General features: G+C 32.4%; 1 protein-coding gene across 1 annotated transcript in view; it reads right to left on the reverse strand.

Annotated features, from left to right (window-relative positions):
- Window positions 1-21,310, reverse strand: part of LOC311120013 (DNA excision repair protein ERCC-5-like) — a gene marked incomplete at its 3' end in the record, with an annotated part of 35,744 nt that overhangs the window by 11,828 nt on the left and 2,606 nt on the right. Inside the window, exons 7-9 of the mRNA XM_084194647.1 lie at window positions 6,666-6,873; window positions 4,642-6,470; window positions 4,320-4,439 (exon numbers count right to left, since the gene is read on the reverse strand). Of these exons, the coding sequence (XP_084050773.1) occupies window positions 4,320-4,439; window positions 4,642-6,470; window positions 6,666-6,873 (2,157 nt within the window). The remainder of the gene's footprint in view (window positions 1-4,319; window positions 4,440-4,641; window positions 6,471-6,665; window positions 6,874-21,310) is intronic.

Consider the following 21,310-nt stretch of genomic DNA (forward strand, 5'->3'; position numbering starts at 1 on the left):
ACAATGGGCGCGGTCGGGCCCCTAGCCACAGCTGAGTTTCGGAGAACGTTTTAGAGGCCCCATCTTGGTGGTGTAGAGAAATGTTTGGAGTTTCAAAGCTCATTTCCTGCAGTTCTACACATTTTGCCATGGCTAATGCTGTGATCTGTTGCTCAAACATAATAACAAAATCAATACTGCTAACTTCACTGTTTTGGGAACTTTCAATCACTTATTTAGGTGATTGTTAGTTCTCAAATACTTTATTATTAAAATAGCTCCATTTATCTTTTCAATATACTTTAAATCTGGTTTTAGTCGTTTAAGATTACACTGAAAACATTTTTCCATCATGAACATTTAAAAAAAAAAAGAAAACTGGATTTATGCGACCCGAATAAATGTCTGAAAAATCCCTGCGACCCACAGATGCAGAGGGGATTATTATAATGCACATAATGTGACCAATTAAATGACTAGACAGTGTAGGTGCATAGTGTTACAGAGAATGTCTCTCTGGCTGTCAACCTGAGGGACGAGGACACTAAAACAGAATGTCTCTCTGGCTGTCAACATGAGGGACGAGGACACTAAAACAGAATGTCTCTCTGGCTGTCAACCTGAGGAGGAGGACACTAAAACAGAATGTCTCTCTGGCTGTCAACCTGAGGGAGGAGGACACTAAAACAGAATGTCTCTCTGGCTGTCAACATGAGGGAGGAGGACACTAAAACAGAATGTCTCTCTGGCTGTCAACATGAGGGAGGAGGACACTAAAACAGAATGTCTCTCTGGCTGTCAACATGAGGGAGGAGGACACTAAATCAGAATGTCTCTCTGGCTGTCAACATGAGGGAGGAGGACACTAAATCAGAATGTCTCTCTGGCTGTCAACCTGAGGGAGGAGGACACTAAAACAGAATGTCTCTCTGGCTGTCAACATGAGGGAGGAGGACACTAAAACAGAATGTCTCTCTGGCTGTCAACCTGAGGGACGAGGACACTAAAACAGAATGTCTCTCTGGCTGTCAACCTGAGGGAGGAGGACACTAAAACAGTGTCTCTCTGGCTGTCAACATGAGGGACGAGGACACTAAAACAGAATGTCTCTCTGGCTGTCAACATGAGGGAGGAGGACACTAAAACAGAATGTCTCTCTGGCTGTCAACATGAGGGAGGAGGACACTAAAACAGTGTCTCTCTGGCTGTCAACATGAGGGAGGAGGACACTAAAACAGAATGTCTCTCTGGCTGTCAACATGAGGGAGGAGGACACTAAAACAGAATGTCTCTCTGGCTGTCAACCTGAGGGAGGAGGACACTAAAACAGAATGTCTCTCTGGCTGTCAACCTGAGGGAGGAGGACACTAAAACAGAATGTCTCTCTGGCTGTCAACATGAGGGAGGAGGACACTAAAACAGAATGTCTCTCTGGCTGTCAACATGAGGGAGGAGGACACTAAAACAGAATGTCTCTCTGGCTGTCAACATGAGGGAGGAGGACACTAAAACAGAATGTCTCTCTGGCTGTCAACATGAGGGAGGAGGACACTAAAACAGAATGTCTCTCTGGCTGTCAACCTGAGGGACGAGGACACTAAAACAGAATGTCTCTCTGGCTGTCAACATGAGGGAGGAGGACACTAAAACAGAATGTCTCTCTGGCTGTCAACATGAGGGAGGAGGACACTAAAACAGAATGTCTCTCTGGCTGTCAACATGAGGGAGGAGGACACTAAAACAGAATGTCTCTCTGGCTGTCAACCTGAGGGAGGAGGACACTAAAACAGAATGTCTCTCTGGCTGTCAACCTGAGGGAGGAGGACACTAAAACAGAATGTCTCTCTGGCTGTCAACCTGAGGGAGGAGGACAATAAAACAGAATGTATCTCTGGCTGTCAACCTGAGGGAGGAGGACACTAAAACAGAATGTCTCTCTGGCTGTCAACCTGAGGGAGGAGGACACTAAAACAGAATGTCTCTCTGGCTGTCAACCTGAGGGAGGAGGACACTAAAACAGAATGTCTCTCTGGCTGTCAACCTGAGGGAGGAGGACACTAAAACAGAATGTCTCTCTGGCTGTCAACATGAGGGACGAGGACACTAAAACAGAATGTCTCTCTGGCTGTCAACCTGAGGGAGGAGGACACCAAAACAGAATGGCTCTCTGGCTGTCAACATCAGGGAGGAGGACACTAAAACAGAATGTCTCTCTGGCTGTCAACCTGAGGGACGAGGACACTAAAACAGAATGTCTCTCTGGCTGTCAACCTGAGGGAGGAGGACACTAAAACAGAATGTCTCTCTGGCTGTCAACATGAGGGAGGAGGACACTAAAACAGAATGTCTCTCTGGCTGTCAACATGAGGGAGGAGGACACTAAAACAGAATGTCTGTCTGGCTGTCAACCTGAGGGAGGAGGACACTAAAACAGAATGTCTCTCTGGCTGTCAACATGAGGGAGGAGGACACTAAAACAGAATGTCTCTCTGGCTGTCAACATGAGGGAGGAGGACACTAAAACAGAATGTCTCTCTGGCTGTCAACATGAGGGAGGAGGACACTAAAACAGAATGTCTCTCTGGCTGTCAACATGAGGGAGGAGGACACTAAAACAGAATGTCTCTCTGGCTGTCAACATGAGGGAGGAGGACACTAAAACAGAATGTCTCTCTGGCTGTCAACATGAGGGACGAGGACACAAACAGAATGTCTCTCTGGCTGTCAACATGAGGGAGGAGGACACTAAAACAGAATGTCTCTCTGGCTGTCAACATGAGGGAGGAGGACACTAAAACAGAATGTCTCTCTGGCTGTCAACATGAGGGAGGAGGACACTAAAACAGAATGTCTCTCTGGCTGTCAACATGAGGGAGGAGGACACTAAAACAGAATGTCTCTCTGGCTGTCAACATGAGGGAGGAGGACACTAAAACAGAATGTCTCTCTGGCTGTCAACCTGAGGGAGGAGGACACTAAAACAGAATGTCTCTCTGGCTGTCAACATGAGGGAGGAGGACACTAAAACAGAATGTCTCTCTGGCTGTCAACATGAGGGACGAGGACACTAAAACAGAATGTCTCTCTGGCTGTCAACATGAGGGAGGAGGACACTAAAACAGAATGTCTCTCTGGCTGTCAACATGAGGGACGAGGACACTAAAACAGAATGTTTCTCTGGCTGTCAACATGAGGGAGGAGGACACTAAAACAGAATATCTCTCTGGCTGTCAACATGAGGGACGAGGACACTAAAACAGAATGTCTCTCCGGCTGTCAACATGAGGGAGGAGGACACTAAAACAGAATGTCTCTCTGGCTGTCAACATGAGGGAGGAGGACACTAAAACAGAATGTCTCTCTGGCTGTCAACATGAGGGAGGAGGACACTAAAACAGAATGTCTCTCTGGCTGTCAACATGAGGGAGGAGGACACTAAAACAGAATGTCTCTCCGGCTGTCAACATGAGGGACGAGGACACTAAAACAGAATGTCTCTCTGGCTGTCAACATGAGGGAGGAGGACACTAAAACAGAATGTCTCTCTGGCTGTCAACATGAGGGAGGAGGACACTAAAACAGAATGTCTCTCTGGCTGTCAACATGGGGCAGAGGAGGGGTCTGGGGCAGAGGAGGGGTCTGGGGCAGAGGAGGGGGCTGGGGCAGAGGAGGGGGCTGGGGCAGAGGAGGGGGCTGGGGCAGAGGAGGGGGCTGGGGCAGAGGAGGGGGCTGGGGCAGATGCAGGGTCTGGGGCAGAGGAGGGGGCTGGGGCAGAGGAGGGGGCTGGGGCAGAGGAGGGGGCTGGGGCAGAGGAGGGGGCTGGGGCAGAGGAGGGGGCTGGGGCAGAGGAGGGGGCTGGGGCAGAGGAGGGGGCTGGGGCGGGGTCAGCCACATCCATCAGATAGTGATTAAAACATACACACAGACAGACACACACTGCTGCTTGAACATCCACATGAAGAAAAAAAAGATGTTGATTCAACGTTCAATTGTAAGTCTCCTTGTAGCTCAGTTGGTAGAGCATGGCGCTTGCAACGCCAGGGTTGTGGGTTCGATTCCCACGGGGGGGCCAGTATGAAAAATGTATGCACTCACTAACTGTAAGTCGCTCTGGATAAGAGCGTCTGCTAAATGACTCAAATGTTTAAAAAAATGATACACACAATCACACCCACCCACTATGAACACTGTTGGAGCAGCAGAAAACAGACAGAATACACTGACACCACCTTTATCATACTGACTAAATGTGTGTGTGTGTTTAGATGGTAAAACAGAATACACTGACACCACCTTTATCATACTGACTAAATGTGTGTGTGATTTAGTGCTTCTCCTACCTGGCTCTCCAGACACATCTGTCCGGTAACCGTGGCGGCCACACGTTCCTGCTGCTGCTTCTGTTCTCTCAGACTGGACTGCTGCTCTCCTAGACGGCTCTCTAGCGCCACCAGCTCATCCTGATGGACAACACAGGTACTGCATCGACCCAGTTCCACTGCTGTTGCACAGTAAGAGCTCCCTCTTTTGTAGAACAGCAACATGTGCTACTGTACAAACAGCTCCTCCTACAGGACAAATGCTGCAACAACACATCTCAACCACACACACACAGAGAAATATACATTTTTCACCGCTAAATTTAAGCAGTACTTATCTTACCACGTTGATGTCTTCCCACTCGTTGGGTACAGGAACAGAAGCTGGGCTGGGCTCTGTGGGACGCTGGAGAGCTTCCTCCTCCTCCTCCTCCTCATCATCATCCCTCTCTTCCAAAGGGACAGCTCTGCTACTTAAAGCTTCCTCCTCTTCCTCCTCCTTCTTGGTCACGTCTTCCTGTGCCTTAGGTGGAGCACCGTCCCCCACCTCTATCAGTGAATCGTCCGTCTCCTCCTCCTTTAGCTCCTCCCCCTCGGACACATCAACAAAGCTCTCTGAATCGCTCTCCTCCTCACTGTCCTCCATCTTCACAATCTCTCCATTTCTCTCCTCCCTGGTGTTGGTGTTGTGTCCATTCGTCTCCTGCTGTGATGGAGGTAAAGGCCCAGTCTCCAGGCTACTCCTCTCCCTCTCCTGCTGTGATGGAGGTAAAGGCCCAGTCTCCAGGCTACTCCTCTCCCTCTCCTGCTGTGATGGAGGTAAAGGCCCAGTCTCCAGGCTACTCCTCTCCCTCTCCTGCTGTGATGGAGGTAAAGGCCCAGTCTCCAGGCTACTCCTCCCCCTCTCCTTCTCTCTGTTTAGACCTGGGCCTGATGGGGGGATAACACTGAGAGCCTGACCCAAACTGTCCTCCTGACCTACTGCAGAGTGGAAAGCCCTGTTCCTGCTGTTGATGGCTTGCCTTAACTCCTCTCTGTTACTCCTCAGAATCTCCTCCACCTCCTCCCTGGTCCTCCTGGTGAGGGTTTCATCCTCCTCCTCCTCCCTGTTGAGGAGCACCATGTCTGCAGGAGGAATGGGGAGGCTAGGGGGGAGGGGCGACTGTTGCTCATCCCCCTTCTCCACCCCAAGCCTGTCCTCATTGGTCGGAGTTGTCCTCAGGGGCGTGTCCTTCCCTTCAGTCTCCTCCTCTGAGCTGCTGGTGACGACCAATCGGTTCGCAGGACGCTGGGGACTGGGAGGGTGGGGCTTAACGGGAGAATTGCCAATCAGGGTGGTGTTTGGGGGCGTGCCTACATCCAAGTCTTCTCCCATAGCTCGCTGAATGGCCAGGATGGTACGAGGGGACACACTGCCACTACCCTCCTCCTCAGCCCTACTCCCACCCCTACCCCAGGAGCTACCCTCCTCCCCAGCCCTACTCCCACCCCTACCCCAGGAGCTACCCTCCTCCCCAGCCCTACTCCCACCCCTACCCCAGGAGCTACCCTCCTCCCCAGCCCTACTCCCACCCCTACCCCAGGAGCTACCCTCCTCCCCAGCCCTACTCCCACCCCTACCCCAGGAGCTACCCTCCTCCCCAGCCCTACTCCCACCCCTACCCCAGGAGCTACCCTCCTCCCCAGCCCTACTCCCACCCCTACCCCAGGAGCTACCCTCCTCCCCAGCCCTACTCCCACCCCTACCCCAGGAGCTACCCTCCTCCCCAGCCCTACTCCCACCCCTACCCCAGGAGCTTCCCTCCTCCCCAGCCCTACTCCCACCCCTACCCCAGGAGCTACCCTCCTCCCCAGCCCTACTCCCACCCCTACCCCAGGAGCTACCCTCCTCTTCGTCTGAGAAGCTGGCATCCATTGCAGCCTGGATGGCCTTCAGTGTCCGGGGGGAGGGGGGTGCTGCATCCCCCAGGCTCGGGTTAGAGCCCTGGGGGTGTTTAGACGATGACGAGGGTCCCTCCTCCAGGCTCTCCTCCTCTGAGATGGGTCTCCAAAGGGGCTCAGGTCTCTCCCCTCCCCCCGTCCTAACCCTCCCTGACAGGGGACCACCCAACCAGGGAGAGGCCGCAGGCTGGACGTCTGGAACCCTCTCACTGTTGTCTGTCTTCTTTGGACCTGAGGAGTCCACACACACACACACACACACACACACACACACACACACACACACACACACACACACACACACACACACACACACACACACACACACACACACACACACAGCACGTATTGTGGGGATGAGTTTGAACAGGTCAATGCGGAGAATCGCTCAATTTGATCGCTGACCCCCCCCTTTCGACCTCTGACCTTTGATGAGGATGTAGTGGGTGGAGTCTTCTGAGAGGAGGCGTCGTGTCTCCACGCTGTGCCCCTCCCCCTGGTTGTATAGCTCCACCCCCGGGGCGTTCCCTGCACTGCGGTTGGACATCTCTCTCTCCACGCCCACCAGACGCGCGTTCAGATCGTTCCTCTGCAGCAGCCCTGCTAGCTGGTACTGGGAGAAGTCACCTGACCGCTGGGAGAGAGGGGGGGGGGGGGGACTGGGTTAGGGTGCGAGTGTGTGTGTTTGTGCGTGTATGCGTCTGTGACGGAGAGTGTGTGTGTGTGTTACCTCAGATGGTGTGTGTGTGTGTGTGTGTGTGTGTGTACTAGTGCTGAGCGATTAGTGCTTTTTGAGGTCGGTACGGTTTCGGTTCCATTATAAAAAAACAAATCACACTTTACGATTATTTTTTTCAACTTGAAATGCATTATGAAATAGAGCTTTTTAATGGAAATGCCAAAGCCAAAAATAGTTAGCATTCAATTGCCAAAATATTCCACTGTCTCTGTCAGGTCCACATTGGGTAGACATTAATAGAACAACATTACTAAATAATACATCAATAGAACAACATTACTAAATAATACAATACATCAATAGAACGACATTACTAAATAATACATCAATAGAACAACATTACTAAATAATACATCAATAGAACAACATTACTAAATAATACAATACATATATAGAACGACATTACTAAATAATACATAAATAGAACAACATTACTAAATAATACATCAATAGAACAACATTACTAAATAGTACAATACATCAATAGAACAACATTACTAAATAATACATCATTACTAAATAATACATCAATAGAACAACATTACTAAATAATACATCAATAGAACAACATTACTAAATAATACATAAATAGAACGACATTACTAAATAATACATCAATAGAACGACATTACTAAATAATACATCAATAGAACGACATTACTAAATAATACATCAATAGAACGACATTACTAAATAATACATCAATAGAACAACGTTACTAAATAATACATCAATAGAACAACGTTACTAAATAATACATAAATAGAACAACATTACTAAATAATACATCAATATAACAACATTACTAAATAATACATCAATATAACAACATTACTAAATAATACATCAATAGAACAACATTACTAAATAATACATCAATAGAACAACATTACTAAATAATACATCAATATAACAACATTACTAAATAATACATCAATAGAACAACATTACTAAATAATACATCAATAGAACAACATTACTAATTAATACATCAATAGAACAACATTACTAAATAATACAATACATCAATAGAACAACATTACTAAATAATACATCATTACTAAATAATACATCAATAGAACAACATTCCTAAATAATACATCAATAGAACAACATTACTAAATAATACAATACATCAATAGAACAACATTACTAAATAATACATCATTACTAAATAATACATCAATAGAACAACATTACTAAATAATACATCAATAGAACAACATTACTAAATAATACATCAATAGAACAACATTACTAAATAATACAATATATCAATAGAACAACATTACTAAATAATACATCATTACTAAATAATACATCAATAGAACAACATTACTAAATAATACATCAATAGAACAACATTACTAAATAATACATCAATAGAACAACATTACTAAATAATACAATATATCAATAGAACAACATTACTAAATAATACATCATTACTAAATAATACATCAATAGAACAGCATTACTAAATAATACATCAATAGAACAACATTACTAAATAATACATCAATAGAACAACATTACTAAATAATACAATATATCAATAGAACAACATTACTAAATAATACATCAATAGAACAACATTACTAAATATTATAATAGAACAACATTACTAAATAATACAATACATCAATAGAACAACATTACTAAATATTACAATAGAACAACATTACTAAATATTACAATAGAACATTACTAAATAATACATCAATAGAACAGCATTACTAAATATTACAATAGAACAACATTATTAAATAATACATCAATAGAACAACATTACTAAATAATACAATAGAACAACATTACTAAATATTACAATAGAACAACATTACTAAATAATACATCAATAGAACGACATTACTAAATAATACATCAATAGAACGACATTACTAAATAATACATCAATAGAACAACGTTAATAAATAATACATCAATAGAACGACGTTACTAAATAATACATCAATAGAACAACATTACTAAATAATACATCAATAGAACAACATTACTAAATAATACATCAATAGAACAACATTACTAAATAATACATCAATAGAACAACATTACTAAATAATACATCAATAGAACAACATTACTAAATAATACATCAATAGAACGACATTACTAAATAATACATCAATAGAACAACATTACTAAATAATACATCAATAGAACAACATTACTAAATAATACATCAATAGAACAACATTACTAAATAATACATCAATAGAACAACATTACTAAATAATACATCAATAGAACAACATTACTAAATAATACATCAATAGAACGACATTACTAAATAATACATCAATAGAACGACATTACTAAATAATACATAAATAGAACAACATTACTAAATAATACATCAATAGAACAACATTACTAAATAATACATCAATAGAACAACATTACTAAATAATACATCAATAGAACAACATTACTAAATAATACATCAATAGAACAACATTACTAAATAATACATCAATAGAACAACATTACTAAATAATACATCAATAGAACGACATTACTAAATAGTACATCAATAGAACGACATTACTAAATAATACATCAATAGAACAACATTACTAAATAATACATCAATAGAACATCATTACTAAATAATACATCAATAGAACAACATTACTAAATAATACATCAATAGAACAGCATTACTAAATAATACATCAATAGAACGACATTACTAAATAATACATCAATAGAACGACATTACTAAATAATACATCAATAGAACAACATTACTAAATAATACATCAATAGAACAACATTACTAAATAATACATCATTACTAAATAATACATCAATAGAACAACATTACTAAATAATACATCAATAGAACAACATTACTAAATAATACATCAATAGAACAACATTACTAAATAATACATCAATAGAACAACATTACTAAATAATACATCAATAGAACGACATTACTAAATAATACATCAATAGAACGACATTACTAAATAATACATCAATAGAACAACATTACTAAATAATACATCAATAGAACAACATTACTAAATAATACATCAATAGAACAACATTACTAAATAATACATCAATAGAACAACATTACTAAATAATACATCAATAGAACAACATTACTAAATAATACATCAATAGAACAACATTACTAAATAATACATCAATAGAACAACATTACTAAATAATACATCAATAGAACAACATTACTAAATAATACATCAATAGAACGACATTACTAAATAATACATCAATAGAACAACATTACTAAATAATACATCAATAGAACAACATTACTAAATAATACATCATTAGAACAACATTACTAAATAATACATCAATAGAACAACTTTACTAAATAATACATCAATAGAACAACATTACTAAATAATACATCAATAGAACGACATTACTAAATAATACATCAATAGAACGACATTACTAAATAATACATCAATAGAACAACATTACTAAATAATACATCAATAGAACAACATTACTAAATAATACATCAATAGAACAACATTACTAAATAATACAATACATCAATAGAACAACATTACTAAATAATACATCAATAGAACAACATTACTAAATAATACATCAATAGAACAACATTACTAAATAATACAATACATCAATAGAACAACATTACTAAATAATACATCAATAGAACAACATTACTAAATAATACATCATTAGAACAACATTACTAAATAATACATCAATAAAACAACATTACTAAATAATACATCAATAGAACAACATTACTAAATAATACAATACATCAATAGAACAACATTACTAAATAATACATCATTAGAACAACATTACTAAATAATACATCAATAGAACAACATTACTAAATAATACATCAATAGAACAACATTACTAAATAATACAATACATCAATAGAACAACATTACTAAATAATACATCATTAGAACAACATTACTAAATAATACATCAATAGAACAACATTACTAAATAATACATCAATAGAACAACATTACTAAATAATACATCAATAGAACAACATTACTAAATAATACATCAATAGAACAACATTACTAAATAATACATTAATAGAACAACATTACTAAATAATACATCAATAGAACAACATTACTAAATAATACATAAATAGAACAACATTACTAAATAATACATCAATAGAACAACATTACTAAATAATACATCAATAGAACAACATTACTAAATAATACATCAATAGAACAACATTACTAAATAATACATCATTACTAAATAATACATCAATAGAACAACATTACTAAATAATACATCATTACTAAATAATACATCAATAGAACAACATTACTAAATAATACATCAATAGAGCAACATTACTAAATAATACATCAATAGAACAACATTACTAAATAATACATCAATAGAACAACATTACTAAATAATACAATACATCAATAGAACAACATTACTAAATAATACAATACATCAATAGAACAACATTACTAAATAATACAATACATCAATAGAACAACATTACTAAATAATACATCATTAGAACAACATTACTAAATAATACATCAATAGAACAACATTACTAAATAATACATCAATAGAACAACATTACTAAATAATACATCAATAGAACAACATTACTAAATAATACATCAATAGAACAACATTACTAAATAATACATTAATAGAACAACCTTACTAAATAATACATCAATAGAACAACATTACTAAATAATACATCAATAGAACAACATTACTAAATAATACATCAATAGAACAACATTACTAAATAATACATCAATAGAACAACATTACTAAATAATACATCAATAGAACAACATTACTAAATAATACAATATATCAATAGAACAACATTACTAAATAATACATCAATAGAACAACATTACTAAATAATACATCAATAGAACAACATTACTAAATAATACATCAATAGAACAACATTACTAAATAATACAATACATCAATAGAACAACATTACTAAATAATACATCAATAGAACAACATTACTAAATAATACATCAATAGAACAACATTACTAAATAATACATCAATAGAACAACATTACTAAATAATACATCAATAGAACAACATTACTAAATAATACATCAATAGAACAACATTACTAAATAATACATCAATAGAACAACATTACTAAATAATACATCAATAGAACAACATTACTAAATAATACATCAATAGAACAACATTACTAAATAATACATCAATAGAACAACATTACTAAATAATACATCAATAGAACAATATTACTAAATAATACATCAATAGAACAACATTACTAAATAATACATCAATAGAACAACATTACTAAATAATACATCAAAAGAACAACATTACTAAATAATACATCAATAGAACAACATTACTAAATAATACAATACATCAATAGAACGACATTACTAAATAATACAATACATCAATAGAACAACATTACTAAATAATACATCAATAGAACAACATTACTAAATAATACAATATATCAATAGAACAACATTACTAAATAATACATCATTACTAAATAATACATCAATAGAACAACATTACTAAATAATACATCAATAGAACAACATTACTAAATAATACATCAATAGAACAACATTACTAAATAATACAATATATCAATAGAACAACATTACTAAATAATACATCATTACTAAATAATACATCAATAGAACAGCATTACTAAATAATACATCAATAGAACAACATTACTAAATAATACATCAATAGAACAACATTACTAAATAATACAATATATCAATAGAACAACATTACTAAATAATACATCAATAGAACAACATTACTAAATATTATAATAGAACAACATTACTAAATAATACAATACATCAATAGAACAACATTACTAAATATTACAATAGAACAACATTACTAAATATTACAATAGAACATTACTAAATAATACATCAATAGAACAGCATTACTAAATATTACAATAGAACAACATTATTAAATAATACATCAATAGAACAACATTACTAAATAATACAATAGAACAACATTACTAAATATTACAATAGAACAACATTACTAAATAATACATCAATAGAACGACATTACTAAATAATACATCAATAGAACGACATTACTAAATAATACATCAATAGAACAACGTTAATAAATAATACATCAATAGAACGACGTTACTAAATAATACATCAATAGAACAACATTACTAAATAATACATCAATAGAACAACATTACTAAATAATACATCAATAGAACAACATTACTAAATAATACATCAATAGAACAACATTACTAAATAATACATCAATAGAACAACATTACTAAATAATACATCAATAGAACGACATTACTAAATAATACATCAATAGAACAACATTACTAAATAATACATCAATAGAACAACATTACTAAATAATACATCAATAGAACAACATTACTAAATAATACATCAATAGAACAACATTACTAAATAATACATCAATAGAACGACATTACTAAATAATACATCAATAGAACGACATTACTAAATAATACATCAATAGAACGACATTACTAAATAATACATCAATAGAACAACATTACTAAATAATACATCAATAGAACAACATTACTAAATAATACATCAATAGAACAACATTACTAAATAATACATCAATAGAACAACATTACTAAATAATACATCAATAGAACAACATTACTAAATAATACATCAATAGAACAACATTACTAAATAATACATCAATAGAACGACATTACTAAATAATACATCAATAGAACGACATTACTAAATAATACATCAATAGAACGACATTACTAAATAATACATCAATAGAACAACATTACTAAATAATACATCAATAGAACAGCATTACTAAATAATACATCAATAGAACGACATTACTAAATAATACATCAATAGAACGACATTACTAAATAATACATCAATAGAACAACATTACTAAATAATACATCAATAGAACAACATTACTAAATAATACATCATTACTAAATAATACATCAATAGAACAACATTACTAAATAATACATCAATAGAACAACATTACTAAATAATACATCAATAGAACAACATTACTAAATAATACATCAATAGAACAACATTACTAAATAATACATCAATAGAACGACATTACTAAATAATACATCAATAGAACGACATTACTAAATAATACATCAATAGAACAACATTACTAAATAATACATCAATAGAACAACATTACTAAATAATACATCAATAGAACAACATTACTAAATAATACATCAATAGAACGACATTACTAAATAATACATCAATAGAACAACATTACTAAATAATACAATACATCAATAGAACAACATTACTAAATAATACATCAATAGAACAACATTACTAAATAATACATCATTAGAACAACATTACTAAATAATACATCAATAAAACAACATTACTAAATAATACATCAATAGAACAACATTACTAAATAATACAATACATCAATAGAACAACATTACTAAATAATACATCATTAGAACAACATTACTAAATAATACATCAATAGAACAACATTACTAAATAATACATCAATAGAACAACATTACTAAATAATACAATACATCAATAGAACAACATTACTAAATAATACATCATTAGAACAACATTACTAAATAATACATCAATAGAACAACATTACTAAATAATACATCAATAGAACAACATTACTAAATAATACATCAATAGAACAACATTACTAAATAATACATCAATAGAACAACATTACTAAATAATACATTAATAGAACAACATTACTAAATAATACATCAATAGAACAACATTACTAAATAATACATCAATAGAACAACATTACTAAATAATACATCAATAGAACAACATTACTAAATAATACATCATTACTAAATAATACATCAATAGAACAACATTACTAAATAATACATCATTACTAAATAATACATCAATAGAACAACATTACTAAATAATACATCAATAGAGCAACATTACTAAATAATACATCAATAGAACAACATTACTAAATAATACATCAATAGAACAACATTACTAAATAATACAATACATCAATAGAACAACATTACTAAATAATACAATACATCAATAGAACAACATTACTAAATAATACAATACATCAATAGAACAACATTACTAAATAATACATCATTAGAACAACATTACTAAATAATACATCAATAGAACAACATTACTAAATAATACATCAATAGAACAACATTACTAAATAATACATCAATAGAACAACATTACTAAATAATACATCAATAGAACAACATTACTAAATAATACATTAATAGAACAACCTTACTAAATAATACATCAATAGAACAACATTACTAAATAATACATCAATAGAACAACATTACTAAATAATACATCAATAGAACAACATTACTAAATAATACATCAATAGAACAACATTACTAAATAATACATCAATAGAACAACATTACTAAATAATACAATATATCAATAGAACAACATTACTAAATAATACATCAATAGAACAACATTACTAAATAATACATCAATAGAACAACATTACTAAATAATACATCAATAGAACAACATTACTAAATAATACAATACATCAATAGAACAACATTACTAAATAATACATCAATAGAACAACATTACTAAATAATACATCAATAGAACAACATTACTAAATAATACATCAATAGAACAACATTACTAAATAATACATCAATAGAACAACATTACTAAATAATACATCAATAGAACAACATTACTAAATAATACATCAATAGAACAACATTACTAAATAATACATCAATAGAACAACATTACTAAATAATACATCATTAGAACAACATTACTAAATAATACATCAATAGACAAACATTACTAAATAATACATCAATAGAACAACATTACTAAATAATACATCAATAGAACAACATTACTAAATAATACATCAATAGAACAACATTACTAAATAATACATCAATAGAACAACATTACTAAATAATACATCAATAGAACAACATTACTAAATAATACATCAATAGAACAACATTACTAAATAATACATCAATAGAACAACATTACTAAATAATACATCAATAGAACAATATTACTAAATAATACATCAATAGAACAACATTACTAAATAATACATCAATAGAACAACATTACTAAATAATACATCAAACGAACAACATTACTAAATAATACATCAATAGAACAACATTACTAAATAATACATCAATAGAACAACATTACTAAATAATACATCAATAGAACGACATTACTAAATAATACATCAATAGAACAACATTACTAAATAATACATCAATAGAACAACATTACTAAATAATACATTAATAGAACAACATTACTAAATAATACATCAATAGAACAACATTACTAAATAATACATCAATAGAACAACATTACTAAATAATACATCAATAGAACAACATTACTAAATAATACATCAATAGAACAACATTACTAAATAATACATCAATAGAACAACATTACTAAATAATACATCATTACTAAATAATACATCAATAGAACAACATTACTAAATAATACATCATTACTAAATAATACATCAATAGAACAACATTACTAAATAATACATCAATAGAGCAACATTACTAAATAATACATCAATAGAACAACATTACTAAATAATACATCAATAGAACAACATTACTAAATAATACAATACATCAATAGAACAACATTACTAAATAATACAATACATCAATAGAACAACATTACTAAATAATACAATACATCAATAGAACAACATTACTAAATAATACATCATTAGAACAACATTACTAAATAATACATCAATAGAACAACATTACTAAATAATACATCAATAGAACAACATTACTAAATAATACATCAATAGAACAACATTACTAAATAATACATCAATAGAACAACATTACTAAATAATACATTAATAGAACAACCTTACTAAATAATACATCAATAGAACAACATTACTAAATAATACATCAATAGAACAACATTACTAAATAATACATCAATAGAACAACATTACTAAATAATACATCAATAGAACAACATTACTAAATAATACATCAATAGAACAACATTACTAAATAATACATCAATAGAACAACATTACTAAATAATACAATATATCAATAGAACAACATTACTAAATAATACATCAATAGAACAACATTACTAAATAATACATCAATAGAACAACATTACTAAATAATACATCAATAGAACAACATTACTAAATAATACAATACATCAATAGAACAACATTACTAAATAATACATCAATAGAACAACATTACTAAATAATACATCAATAGAACAACATTACTAAATAATACATCAATAGAACAACATTACTAAATAATACATCAATAGAACAACATTACTAAATAATACATCAATAGAACAACATTACTAAATAATACATCAATAGAACAACATTACTAAATAATACATCAATAGAACAACATTACTAAATAATACATCAATAGAACAACATTACTAAATAATACATCATTAGAACAACATTACTAAATAATACATCAATAGACAAACATTACTAAATAATACATCAATAGAACAACATTACTAAATAATACATCAATAGAACAACATTACTAAATAATACATCAATAGAACAACATTACTAAATAATACATCAATAGAACAACATTACTAAATAATACATCAATAGAACAACATTACTAAATAATACATCAATAGAACAACATTACTAAATAATACATCAATAGAACAACATTACTAAATAATACATCAATAGAACAACATTACTAAATAATACATCAATAGAACAATATTACTAAATAATACATCAATAGAACAACATTACTAAATAATACATCAATAGAACAACATTACTAAATAATACATCAAACGAACAACATTACTAAATAATACATCAATAGAACAACATTACTAAATAATACATCAATAGAACAACATTACTAAATAATACATCAATAGAACGACATTACTAAATAATACATCAATAGAACAACATTACTAAATAATACATCAATAGAACAACATTACTAAATAATACATTAATAGAACAACATTACTAAATAATACATCAATAGAACAACATTACTAAATAATACATCAATAGAACAACATTACTAAATAATACATCAATAGAACAACATTACTAAATAATACATCAATAGAACAACATTACTAAATAATACATCAATAGAACAACATTACTAAATAATACATCATTACTAAATAATACATCAATAGAACAACATTACTAAATAATACATCATTACTAAATAATACATCAATAGAACAACATTACTAAATAATACATCAATAGAGCAACATTACTAAATAATACATCAATAGAACAACATTACTAAATAATACATCAATAGAACAACATTACTAAATAATACAATACATCAATAGAACAACATTACTAAATAATACAATACATCAATAGAACAACATTACTAAATAATACAATACATCAATAGAACAACATTACTAAATAATACATCATTAGAACAACATTACTAAATAATACATCAATAGAACAACATTACTAAATAATACATCAATAGAACAACATTACTAAATAATACATCAATAGAACAACATTACTAAATAATACATCAATAGAACAACATTACTAAATAATACATTAATAGAACAACCTTACTAAATAATACATCAATAGAACAACATTACTAAATAATACATCAATAGAACAACATTACTAAATAATACATCAATAGAACAACATTACTAAATAATACATCAATAGAACAACATTACTAAATAATACATCAATAGAACAACATTACTAAATAATACATCAATAGAACAACATTACTAAATAATACATCAATAGAACAACATTACTAAATAATACAATATATCAATAGAACAACATTACTAAATAATACATCAATAGAACAACATTACTAAATAATACATCAATAGAACAACATTACTAAATAATACATCAATAGAACAACATTACTAAATAATACAATACATCAATAGAACAACATTACTAAATAATACATCAATAGAACAACATTACTAAATAATACATCAATAGAACAACATTACTAAATAATACATCAATAGAACAACATTACTAAATAATACATCAATAGAACAACATTACTAAATAATACATCAATAGAACAACATTACTAAATAATACATCAATAGAACAACATTACTAAATAATACATCAATAGAACAACATTACTAAATAATACATCAATAGAACAACATTACTAAATAATACATCATTAGAACAACATTACTAAATAATACATCAATAGACAAACATTACTAAATAATACATCAATAGAACAACATTACTAAATAATACATCAATAGAACAACATTACTAAATAATACATCAATAGAACAACATTACTAAATAATACATCAATAGAACAACATTACTAAATAATACATCAATAGAACAACATTACTAAATAATACATCAATAGAACAACATTACTAAATAATACATCAATAGAACAACATTACTAAATAATACATCAATAGAACAATATTACTAAATAATACATCAATAGAACAACATTACTAAATAATACATCAATAGAACAACATTACTAAATAATACATCAAAAGAACAACATTACTAAATAATACATCAATAGAACAACATTACTAAATAATACAATACATCAATAGAACGACATTACTAAATAATACAATACATCAATAGAACAACATTACTAAATAATACATCAATAGAACAACATTACTAAATAATACAATACATCAATAGAACAACATTACTAAATAATACATCAATAGAACAACATTACTAAAAAATACATCAATAGAACAACATTACTAAATAATACATCAATAGAACAACATTACTAAATAATACATCAATAGAACAACAATACTAAATAATACATCAATAGAACAACATTACTAAATAATACATCAATAGAACAACAATACTAAATAATACATCAATAGAACAACATTACTAAATAATACATCAATAGAACGACATTACTAAATAATACATCAATAGAACGACATTACTAAATAATACATCAATAGAACAACATTACTAAATAATACAATACATCAATAGAACAACATTAGTAAATAATACATCAATAGAACAACATTACTAAATAATACATCAATAGAACAACATTACTAAATAATACATCAATAGAACAACATTACTAAATAATACATCAATAGAACAACATTACTAAATAATACATCAATAGAACAACATTACTAAATAATACAATACATCAATAGAACAACATTACTAAATAATACATCAATAGAACAACATTACTAAATAATACATCAATAGAACAACATTACTAAATAATACATCAATAGAACAACATTACTAAATAATACATCAATAGAACAACATTACTAAATAATACATCAATAGAACAACATTACTAAATAATGTTCAGTTGTGTATATTGCTTAGGTTTTATTTGATGATTTTTCATTCCTTAATTAAAAGTCATCCTCTCATCTCTGCTCCGGCAGTAGGAGCCATAACAGCCAGACAACGTTCTCTCTGCTCCGGCAGTAGGAGCCATAACAGCCAGACAACGTTCTCTCTGCTCCGGCAGTAGGAGCCAAAACAGCCAGACAACGTTCTCTCTGCTCCGGCAGTAGGAGCCATAACAGCCAGACAACGTTCTCTCTGCTTCGGCAGTAGCAGCCAGACAACGTTCTCTCTGCTCCGGCAGTAGGAGCCATAACAGCCAGACAACGTTCTCTCTGCTCCGGCAGTAGGAGCCATAACAGCCAGACAACGTTCTCTCTGCTCCGGCAGTAGGAGCCAAAACAGCCAGACAACGTTCTCTCTGCTCCGGCAGTAGGAGCCAAAACAGCCAGACAACGTTCTCTCTGCTCCGGCAGTAGGAGCCATAACAGCCAGACAACGTTCTCTCTGCTCCGGCAGTAGGAGCCATAACAGCCAGACAACGTTCTCTCTGCTCCGGCAGTAGGAGCCAAAACAGCCAGACAACGTTCTCTCTGCTCCGGCAGTAGGAGCCAAAACAGCCAGACAACGTTCTCTCTGCTCCCCGTACCGTACGGTCCTTTAGTCATCCTATTTAGCTAGGCTAGTCTGTCTAAGCATGCTGCAGAGCTGTCTTGACTAAATCATTTGACTAGTTCTTCACAGTAGATCAGACATACTTTCACCAACT

The sequence above is a fragment of the Coregonus lavaretus genome (assembly GCF_964263955.1).
Source record: "Coregonus lavaretus genome assembly, contig: HAP1_SCAFFOLD_3094, whole genome shotgun sequence".
NCBI classification, from domain to species: Eukaryota; Metazoa; Chordata; class Actinopteri; order Salmoniformes; family Salmonidae; genus Coregonus; species Coregonus lavaretus.